The sequence below is a fragment of the Gymnoscopelus microlampas genome, assembly GCF_963454915.1.
Source record: "Gymnoscopelus microlampas genome assembly, chromosome: 6".
Lineage (NCBI taxonomy): Eukaryota > Metazoa > Chordata > Actinopteri > Myctophiformes > Myctophidae > Gymnoscopelus > Gymnoscopelus microlampas.
The window spans coordinates 47,560,072-47,571,615 of NC_139943.1; the positions used below are offsets into that span (position 1 = coordinate 47,560,072).

Below are 11,544 nucleotides of genomic sequence, written 5' to 3' on the forward strand. Positions count from 1 at the left end.
ACAAATAAAGTTATTATTATTATTATTAAGGGTTGAATGCCTCAGTCACATTTTTCTAGCCCTTTGCCTCCAAGACATATTACTGTATGCCCGATTCCTTTCCAGTCATTTCACTTTCAGACAGATTTGATTCAGAGTGACTTCCAGCAAGTGCAACCGCAGAATGAGCTTCAACTCGTAGATCCATTACATTAGCAACCAGTATTATAAAACGCACATCACCCTTTTCCACTCCTACTTCTCTCCATTTCCTTTACAAGCATTATTCAGCCTTTTGTGATGGGCTCAGGGTTCAACGCATGGCCTTACCAGGGCTGGCCAGGGGGAGCAGCACTTTCATGCCCTGGAGGAGCAGGTCAGGGCTGTCCTGAAATCTCTGCAGGGCTGCCAGGACTACAGCGTGATCCTGGTTCTCCACAAACTCCACCAGGTGCTCATCACTCACTGAAGACAGACATGACAGACAGACAGACAGACAGACCAACAGATAGATAGACAGACAGACAGACAGACAGACAGACAGACAGACATACAGACAGACAGACAGACAGACAGACAGACAGACAGACAGACAAGTTCCTTATAGAGGTGTGCATTGCATTGAAGACATTTCACAGAAAGAGTGCAAGGTGTTGGGATATGAAATAAGGCTTAAAAGGGTAGATAATTATATAAATGTGAGATTGTTATGGTTATGTAAATGCCAATAGACGTTTTACAGAAGTTGCACTACCATTCACTTCCAAGAGAAATAAACAGGTAAAGTATGAATGTGTTATATGTGTGTTCATTTATAGTTATTTTCAATGGCCTACTCAGGGACGATGCAAGTCGGGAACGATGCAAGTTGTAAATGCCAAGTTGCATGCCCCACCCAGATATGCAATACACGTTGTACCCGTCTGTCTGTGTCCATTTTATGCCCATATATGGAGTTATGTGTGTTCTGTATGAACAGACAGACAGGTACAACGGATACTCTGAAAACGGGTATTGCATAATCAGGTGGGGCATGCAATTCCAACCCTGCATCGTTCCAGAATAGGCCGGTGCCGGTCTAGTCAACTTAACAAAATGTAATTTCTGTCGCCAAGCTCAAGTATTAGTGTGACTGTGTGGTTACAGTATGTATTGTACCTCTCTCCAGGAGAAGCTGCAGGGCGCTGCAGCCTTGGAGCTGCACCTCCTCACTGGTCGGGAAGGTCTTCATCCCCACCACCACCAGCCCAAACACATCCTCCTCCTCTTCATCCAGGAGACACTGCAGCAGCTTGTCTGCAACACACACACACACACACACACACACACACACACACACACACACACACACACACACACACACACACACACACACACACACACACACACACACACACACACACGATTAATTAATGCACAGATAAGTACAGGTATGTGCACATGAAACTATATAAAATATAATTCTTGTTGAAATATATCTTGCATCCCAACTGTTTTAGGAAAACTGCCGTTTTCATGTCCTCCATTTATTCCACCACATCAATGTCATTTTAATTTCAATTTATGACCTAACGACTATCATTTCAAATCTAAAATAGATTTAAATTGAAGAGGAAGAGTTGAGAAAAGAGTGAAAGAAAGGAGAAAACATGTGTACTGTCTTCTATAGAAGGCAACTCTCCTACTTTATCAAAACCGCGAGGAGAAGGCGTGCTCTACTCAAGGGGAGTCTTGAGGAATAGTCTCTTATAGTTTAACTGGGTGCAGATTCTTGAGGATACATACAATGAAAGGATTATCCGCACTCTCTTCAGTTATTTCTTAATTTCTTTTTTAATAGCTTCACAGCAGCAGCAGTCCATCTAGAGAAACGGACGCTTCGGCACGTCGGCCTTCCTCAGCGTTTTAAACTGAAACACGTCCGTTTCTCTAGGTTAATAGGTTCACTGCTGCTGCTGTGAACCTATTAAAAAATAAATGTAGAAATAACTGAAGAGAGTGCGGATAATCCTTTCATTGTCTGTCTTCTATAGAATCATAAAACTCCAAGACTATGTAATTGCACCGTGACCTTTCAGTCAGAACAGGTAAGCTCTTTATCCTGAACTCGTAAACATGTGAAACAAAAGGCTCCTCATGGTCATGGCTGGGAAGTAGCAGCCTTGCAGATTTTCTCCTCGTACTGTTCGGCCTATACTGTACTTCCATTGACTGATAACGGCGGGAAGGACACCATGTGACCAGTGGTCTTAATTGAATCTCCTGCATTCTCAGCCACTCCACATCAACTGCTTATGATGTGATATATATATACAGTACATGCTATAGTAAAAACCTGAAATAACCTCTTCATCTCATGAGCGAAGACATGTCAAATATAAACAGTGTTTTTGAGATAAGATTACGTAACCCCCTACCCCACACTCCCAACAAAGAAGAAGTGGACTTTTACAGTCGATATATTATCCATTGATACAATGTATTGTATACATGCACAAAAAAGATGTAATAACAGCTACAATAGAGGTTTATAGCCAGTTATGGACTGTACCTATTTGTCTTTACCTGCTTCATTAATCTATTATTTTGCACTCTTTTCCTTGTCAAAATACTTGTGAAAAAGAGGTGATTGTCTTTAAAAGAAAATTGCATATCTTATGCATGCCAATTGCCCATGTGAAGGCATAACTGTCCCTACAAACATTTTCATTTCAAAGATCCCCAAATTGATTTATTTGGCTGTGACCCCCATCTTGTGGCAGGGACCCATAGAAGAGATGATTATTCCAAATTTGCAATTTGCAAGATCTTTTAGACTTTTTCAAAAATAGCAGTGAGCTTGTAGATCAGCTATTATTTAATAGCCAAAGTATAACATAAGGTTAAAGAGGTTAAACTGACTCTGATGCTATATTAACTAACTAGAGTTTCGGGGGGCTACGCCCCCCTCAACCCCAGCCGCGCACGGGGCCCAGCGTGGGTGCGTGTATATTGGGGTACCCAAATCGCCGGAGTAAAAGTGTCCAAAAAGGGAAAAAAAAAAAAAAAAGAAAATTTGGAAAAAATGTTAATAGTGATTGTTACTTTGGTGGTCCGCGGACCCCCTAGTGGTCCGCCGACCCCTGTGAGTGTTGGGACCCCCGGGGACCCCCCTGGAACATGGCGGACACCTTCGGCATTTTTTTTTTTTTCATGCACGGTTTGCTTGTTTCTGTCGCTTGTTTTTTAAAACCTGGCAGCAAACTTGGCAACCCGACTGACATCACTGACCTATCCTTGGTATTTGTACTTCCGGGTTGCATAATGATGACATCACTGTCGAGTCCTGTGGTGTCATGAACCTAGGCAGGTTTGTTTACCACATTAGCCTGGGAAACGTGCTGTGCTGTGGCGGTGGCTGTTTGTTTTTGTGTTTGGGATGAACATTGCACGTGAAGGACGGACATATTGTGATCGAGACATGAGTGAAGTGAAAGTAACGGCCTGGGTGGAACAAAGGAGGTACGTAAGAAGGGGGGGGGGGTTGAAGCAAAGGAGCTGTGTGTGTGCTGTTGTGGAGGACATGGGCAGAGTGCAATGGCGGCCGCTCGTGTTGTTTCGGCGAAACCCGTCGCCGTGCGGTGTCGGTGGTGCGCACGGTAAACGGTACGAAGCTGCCTCCCCTTCCGTTTTGTCCGACATTTGGTGAGTAGAATTAATTATGTTGCGCGGTGGAAAAGGTGTAGTGAGCAATGAGAGGTCCCCTACGCGACGCGTAAATTCAGCGCGGCCGCCGTGGCGAGTCAGTTGGCGACATGTGGTCTGGCGGTGCGTTGTTTATTCGATAACAGAGCTGTGGGGTGTCGCACCTAGGGTGCGGAAGTCGCTCGCCATTTATATAGTTAGATAGTTCAGGAGACCCCGTGGAACCCCTTCAAGGACCACAACAAGGACCCCATGTTGAGAACCATTGGTATACAGTACCTGATGTAAGCAGCAGAGCCAGGGCCCTGAGTCCAACCATGGTCACCTTGCAGTCTGCACTGTACTGGGCCAACACCTTCAGGATCTGTCTGCAGACACAACACATGTAAACAGAAATTCATTGGAAGTACATAATGTTGCAAATGTCCAAACCCGTCACATTTCAGCACCCACTGTAATTATTACTTGGTCACTAGCCTCGGAAACCCATGCCTTTTTTTACTTGGTCACAAGCTCTTGTTAATACTTCTCATTAGTTACATATTGACAGAAGGACGTAACCACTTTCACTTTCAGAATAGTGTGCATTCTTGAGCGTCTTATCTTTCTTACCTGCAGCGTTCTTATCTGTTCTTTTTCTTTTCTTTTGTATGACTACTGTAAACTGCCATGGCGACTACATTTCCCTTATTGGATCAATAAATTAAAGACCCATCTATCTATCTATCTATCTATCTTAAAAAAAAAGGGCTGTGTAAAGATTTTGTAAAATCCAATTTGAGTACATCTTAAGCACAATCAAAGTCCACAGTCAAGGTCTTCCAAGCACTTTGCAGTTTCCACAAAGCGACCACCAACCAATTCAAAATCCAAATATCTCCTTAGACATTTTACTATGCTTTGTTGATATGCTAAGTATGGTGAGAATGTCAGAATGATGAGAATTATATTCAGACTTTATTGTCCCACAAGGGGAAATTCCTTTTAGCAATACTAACAGAAAATGACAGACAGCAGTACAAACTCAGTTTGCAGTCTGCAACACTTATTTAAAACCCTATACTTAGTTGACCAGATTCCCAAGGGCTCTATACTAGGCCCCCTTTTTTCGCTCTATACTAAATATCTTTGAACTACAAGCTCATAATGCATCACGGACGTGTTGTGATGGATTGAGAGCTTGTAGATCTGCTATTTTTGCGGAAAGTTGGCCCCAAAATAGGGATGCTAGGGTTCAAGTGGTTAAGAAGGCTGACTGCAGGTATCAGGCTTTTCCCAAAGGAAGCCCTTTTCCTCAATGATCTATACCAGTGCCCGGAGCTGGGTATTAGGGTAAGGTGGTGATTGAGTGGTAGGGCTGTCAAACGAATATTCGATATTTGAATATTATTCGAATATTGGGAAAATATGTATATTCAAATATGAAAATTATCGATACATTGTTTTTTGTACCGTTTCTGTCAAAAAAATATATATTATTTTATTTTATTTTTTAAATTAATATATATATTTTTCGAATATATTCGAATATCTGCCAATTTTTAAGACCAATATTCGAATATAATTTCTGAGGAAAGTTGACAGCCCTATTGAGTGGGTGTGTGAAGTCCTGTGATATTGAGAAATGTGTGCAATGGCTTTGTTGTTTAGTTCTGTGAGGTTAGGCGTGGGAAAACCAATTATCCTGGTAGCAGTGTTGGCTATGCATGTCAGTTTTGCCCGGGTAAGGCGGGATAACATGTTAAACGAGAAATACCACATTATGGTTATACTGTATGCCTCCGCCAATCAGTTTCCGTTAACATCTGTGTCTTGTTGTGACTGGTGCAGTCGTTGTTGTTGCAAAGCGTGTACAGGTATGGGCGCTCCGGTGTTAGTGGTGAGTGCGGGTGATGTGGTTGTGCCGACTGTCACTGAGGAACTTGTGCATGGGATGGGTCAGATGGAGTGTCCTGGCAAAGGTGCCTGGGGAATCCAAGTGCTGAAGGAGGAGGTATACAGGCAGGTCACAGCATCCTCAATGCACCTCTTAGCTCAGTCTGTAGAGCACTTGCCTTTAGACCATAAGGTTCTGGGTTCGATTGTCTGTACTTACTGGTGAACTCCCAGAACATCCCAGTCCTTGGCAGCTGCCAGTGGTCTGGTCAACTCGTCCAGAGTGGCAGGACATATCTCAATCAGCCGACACAGCAGGGACCACCCCACCTGTAGCAAGGACCACACACACTCACTGTGAACTATCGTTCATACAATGTCAGGGATAACCGTACATCACAGGTGCAATCACTCCACTGCGTAAAGCACCTAATTAATTGACCATTGCACCTTCTTCCCCTTAGGCCCTCCTTTCAATCCAGTCTAAATGAACTCTAATTTATTAAATACGATGCCCTTTAGTCAACCCTTTTATCGAAGGGGTCTTACAGCACCTTGTGCACAAACATTTAGCATACAGGCTAACCCAAACCCTGGCTGTGTCAGTTGGTCTGCCCACTGAGCTCTGCAACCATGTCAGTGTCATAAGTCTACCCAGTAACCTACCCAGGGAATTGATTGATTGATTGATGTACTTTATTTAGTAAGACATGAGAACAGTACATGGCAGTACATAACAGTACATGGAAGTACAAATTCGCAATACAAGGTCTACTAAACTGGATAGCTCAGTTAAGCACGTAGCTTGTTTAAGATGAGATCCCCATGCACACAAATCATGTTGACATATAAGAGACAGACAGATATACACACTACTATACAGAATGTCATACAATCAGTTTACAGGTTACTGGTATGAAGTATGAAGGGTGAAAAATATGTACAAAAAAGAAAGAGGGGGGGGGGGGGTAGGTTAGGTTAGGACATGGGGTAGGTTAGGACTTGGACAGGGGCCATTTTTGAATTGCAGCCTCCTGAAGGTGTATCTTTAGGGCATTTTTGAAAGTGAGTAGGGTTTTACACTCCTTTACTCCTTTTGGTAGGGCATTCCACATTTTAGATGAATAGCATGAGAAAGAGTTCATTCCCTTTGTTGTGCCAAATCTGGGTTGAACATGGTTTGTGGAGCTGCCTCTGGTGTTATGATCATGGACTTGATTAACATTTTGGAAGTATTTTGACAAATACAGGGGGATCCCAATGTTGTGGTGTATCTTGAAGACCAGGCCCATAGCAAGTTGCTGTACTCTGTCCTCAACCCTAAGCCATCCAAGCCTAGCAAAATGGGCATGGGTTAGATGGGCTTTGTAATTGAGGCCAAGAAGTAGCCTTACAAGTTTGTTTTGGGATGTTTGGAGCCTTGTTTTTAGGGCCTTGGAGGTGTTGTGATACCATGAAGTGCATGCATAATCATAATGACCATGAATGAAGCTCAAACCCTGGCATTAGCATTATGCACCAATGTGTTTAGGCTCTGTTTAGACTGGCAGTCCACATCCATCCCTAATCAGATTTATGGCCTATCCAGATTGGAGTCGCATATAGTAGTTTTTATGCAGTCTGAACAGCAGAAAACCACATGGAAACTGATTTTACACATTTTATTACATTCCTTAGCCTTGTTCAGACTGCATAAAAACAATCTGAGTCCAATCTGGACAGGAAATTAGATTTTGGCTGGATTTCGGCTGCCAGTCTAAACAGGGCCTTTGAGGTATTTCTGAACAGTGTAAATTGTGCATTGTGTGCTACAATGTATGTAGAACAGGGTCTATACAAATTATAAAGATTAATTATGTTTTAACAGGGAATGCAATGCAACTCCTGCCCCTAACAGTGTTAGTGCTATTATGTACCAGTTGGTACATAACCCAGGGACCCCAATTAGCATATGAGGAAATAATGGTAGCAGGAAAGCAGGAAAGCAGGAAACCAGGAATATCCGCTAGACATGACTGACCGGAAGTTGCGTGCCCACAAAATCCTTGAAAACTATCTCCAACAGAAAACAAAATCCCTGACACATGTTGAGTGTCAGGGAGTCCAGCTCGAAGACAAAATGTTTGTTAATGACATTTGTTTTCTTGGATTTTACTTGGATCTTCCGGCATGGGGTAGTGTCAGTTATGCCAAGGAGCTTTGAGAACTTTTTTTTTTTTTTTTTTTTGCATTAACAACAACCGACTCCTCTCTGGTCTGTATGGAATATGTCATTTGTTTATCTCATGTTTCTTTACCTACTGCAATTACTGTGGGTGCAAACCAAACTTTCCTAAATAAACAATCAAAACTTGAATGGAAAAAGGATTGGTGCTCAAAGGAACTGAACAGATTGAGGTTTACAGTAAATCCATGACAGTTTAGCTCAGATTTCATTTTCCTTTCAGTCCAGCTCTTATCTCACTCACCACCCATGCTGTAAGCTGCTATATTGAGCAGTCACGGGACTACACACCAGATAAAGCACAGGTGTTTCACAATCATAGCAGTATGACTACATAGATGGAATATTTCCAAGGCATGTATTCATACAGGATGCTCTTACAGAATATTATGGTAAGATAAAACAATGGCAATAATAATAAGAAATAGAAAAGAAACACGATACACAAAACTCTATTGTGGGACAGCCCACATTTATGTTACTTAAACAGTAGAAATCTATAAATGCAAGGAAACTCTGTGAGCGTCTGTCTGTCCATGTTTCCCCCACATATCTTGAGAACCGCCCGACCAAACTCAGTGTGCATATTGCAAAGAACCACAAGGAATGATTGGCAATGGGAAAGTCAGTTGGATCGGCGGTTCTCCAAAAAAAAAAGATAAATCCACAAATCCCCGTACATGGAGTACCCTGCATATGAGATCATAGTACTGAGATTATAGACTGGCCTGGACTCTCCATATTTGGTTAATGCTGACACAGAACTTCATATAAGAGCATGAAAGGTACACAGATCAGACAGATATAGAGATATTCATATGGGCATAAAAGGGACACAGGCAGACAGACAGACATACAGTATAGAGATCTCCATACAGTATCTGTCCATCCATGACTCAATATCAAACTTGGCATGCACAAACCCGAGGGCCCGAGGGCAGTGCGGTGTCCGGTGCAAAGTCAGCTGGATCATTGGTTGTCCAGAACCACAGATCCAAATTATATGCCCATATATATGGACATCATAGTACTGACGTCATAGCCACTAAGTACTAGCTAGGGTGGTGGGTTGGGTACCGCACTGGACAGCAAGTACAGTGGGTATTACAATAAATGGGTGGTCCATGCATTCCCGGCTTTCATCATTCCCGAGAAGGCCGTGTAGATACGATACACAAGAGTTCACTAACATTTAGCACCTACAGTACTAGCTGATAGGATGCTGATATAGATGGCCTCAATAGAAAAAGGATTTAGCTTCAAATTAGAAGTACACATTAAGTGTTTAGCAAACTAATACTTAGTTGACTGGGTTGGCTCTGTACTTGGTCTGCTCCTTTTTCCCCTCTACCTATTCATAGCAAATAGCAAATATACAACGGCAAATGCACAGCAAATATACAACGGCAAGTGGTAATGGGACAAATGGAATCCTTACACCATTGGTTCTCAAAGTGGGGTCCGTGGGGGCGTTCCAGGGGGTCCCCAGCCAAATGTAGCATCACATTAATATATTTTTAAAGCGAACATTTTAAACTCAAATCTTTGCTTCTCGGGGTCCCCGGAACATAATATTTGAGATGGGGGTCTGCGGCCAAATACATATCATTTTGGGGGTCCTTAACATGAAAAAGTTTGAGAACCACTGCCTTACACAAACCTTACCTGCTGTACGCCTCTACTGCCCATGTAGGAGGACAGTACCAACATGAGAGGAGCCTGGACATCTTTATCTTCAAACAGCTCTGCTGCTGCACAAACAACACAAAGGGCCACAGACAGTGAAGGATGGCAGCATGGCTATTCTATTACATTTTAGTCCTGGGTCTACATTTCTGCTAAAGTTATAGCCTATTGTACACATACTGTACCATACATTGGTTAAAATAACGTTTTATTCATTAAAATAAGTTCTGGACTGTCTGTATGATAACAGCCAGTGCTCTTCATTTTATTTTTAATAATAAAAAAAAAGGCTTAGGGAATCAGTCTGGAGATACAGTAGTATGTCTAATAACAACAACAACAACAACAACAATAATAATAATATAAAAATAAATAATGAACTTCATTTGTGTAGCAAATTTTGAAAAACTAAATAGAGTGTTATAAAGACATGCAATGTGATGATGCGATGCATATAAAGACAAAGTGATGGTAAAGTTATGAAACATAAAAAGTCAGATGAGTAATAACAGCACAGCAACAATAATGTGAAAATTGGGTAATACTCTACTTGAATCCCGTTTATAAACGTGTTAACAAGCTATATTTAAGAGATGACTGAAGTAACTGAAGGTTACAATATAATCATCAAGAGACAGTTTCCTCCTCAGTGTTCATTGATCCATTTGATTTGTTACTCTGATTGATGGGTCCATTTTGGTGACATGTGTAAACATACAGTGGTGTAAAGTAACTAAGTACATATACTGAAGTACAATGTTTATGTATTTTTACTTTAATTAAGTATTTCCAATTGTCAGCACTTGTAATTCTACTCCACTACATCTCAGAGGCAAATATTATACTTTTACTCATACAATTATTTGAAAACGTTAGTTACTAGTTACTATGTAGATTTGAAGTATTATTACAAACATACATTAACCACTTCAACCCTATATATACTCTGGCCATTTGAAAATACCATTCTGTGTAATGGCTTTTACTTTTGGTACTTGGTACTTCAAGTACATTTTTATACCAATACTTTTGTACATTTACTCAAGTAAAATGTTTAATTCCAGACTTTTAATTGTAACACAGTATTTCTATATTGCAGTATTGATACTTTTACTTGAAAAATTGAGTACTTTTTCCAGCACTGACAAAGAGTGAAAGTTGATGTACATGATGATGAATGAATGGGTGCAGTTGATTCCTACCACAGTCAGTGTGCGCCAGGAACAGCAGATCCTGGATGATCTGAATCAGTGTGCTCAACTGTCTGTCCTCCTGCAAGTTATTCAGCCTCACTAACAGCTTCTTCAGCCTCTCTCCCAGTTCCTCTTTGTTTACCATGATCTTTGGTAATAGTTATAGTCTTCCAAATCAGCTTCACATTCATTCAATTACGCCTCGACTTGTGGCAACTTGTTTGCAGACTTCCATGAGAATAATAAACAAGCAGCAGGGTCGCCACTCTGGACATGATCTACAAAGTCTGGGGAAGGAGACAGCTGTCAAAGTTTGAAGTCGATATGATAATAATTCCCCGGTGGTTAAATGTGCTCCGATCGAGATTCATGTTCCTGTTTTTACAGGTTTTCCCCCAACTGAGATTTGCCTGTCGTTTCGGTCTGAGAGAGAAAGCGTTGTCCCTTATTCTCTCAGCAACAGGCGTGTTCTTCTGGGTTGTTCCTATGGTTATATGGGTCAGATCCACTGTAAAAAAAATATCATATGACTTCACTTCACTTCAGTCAGTTCAACTTCCCGTTTCCCGTTTGGAGGAATGTTGCAGACAGACAACAACATGCGTCAGAGCAGCTCAAGTACAACTCGTAGTTCCGATCACTGGTTTTCACAATAAGATCTAACATTGACAGAAATGACTTTCATTCCCCCAGGGTGCAAAAAAATTGCACCCTGTCCTTCGATCTGGCAGAGGCAATTAACTGGGGCTGACACATATTTTCAAGGTAATCTTTTCACAAATAGGTCTGACACTATATGGCTGAGGTCCCGGACCGGCTGACATGGCATGGGTCAAAACCGTCAAATAATGGAGCTGGTAAAATAAAAAGCATGGGGATTTTGTTGTCTTTTCTTTTTTTATG

At 41.6% G+C, this 11,544-nt stretch overlaps 1 protein-coding gene across 6 annotated transcripts in view; it reads right to left on the reverse strand.

Moving 5' to 3' along the window:
* The window catches only part of lrrk2 (leucine-rich repeat kinase 2), a 64,497-nt gene extending 53,318 nt beyond the window's left edge, over positions 1–11,179 (reverse strand). For 5 of the 6 annotated variants that reach the window (XM_084059205.1, XM_084059204.1, XM_084059203.1 and 2 more), the window contains exons 1-6: positions 10,651–11,179; positions 9,428–9,513; positions 5,759–5,868; positions 3,943–4,031; positions 1,138–1,275; positions 310–444 (exon numbers count right to left, since the gene is read on the reverse strand). In XM_084059205.1, coding sequence (XP_083915331.1) covers positions 310–444; positions 1,138–1,275; positions 3,943–4,031; positions 5,759–5,868; positions 9,428–9,513; positions 10,651–10,786 — 694 coding nt within the window. In that variant the 5' untranslated portion in view covers positions 10,787–11,179. The remainder of the gene's footprint in view (positions 1–309; positions 445–1,137; positions 1,276–3,942; positions 4,032–5,758; positions 5,869–9,427; positions 9,514–10,650) is intronic. The other variant, XM_084059202.1, reaches the window with a different exon arrangement.
* Between the last annotated feature and the right edge of the window lie 365 nt (positions 11,180–11,544).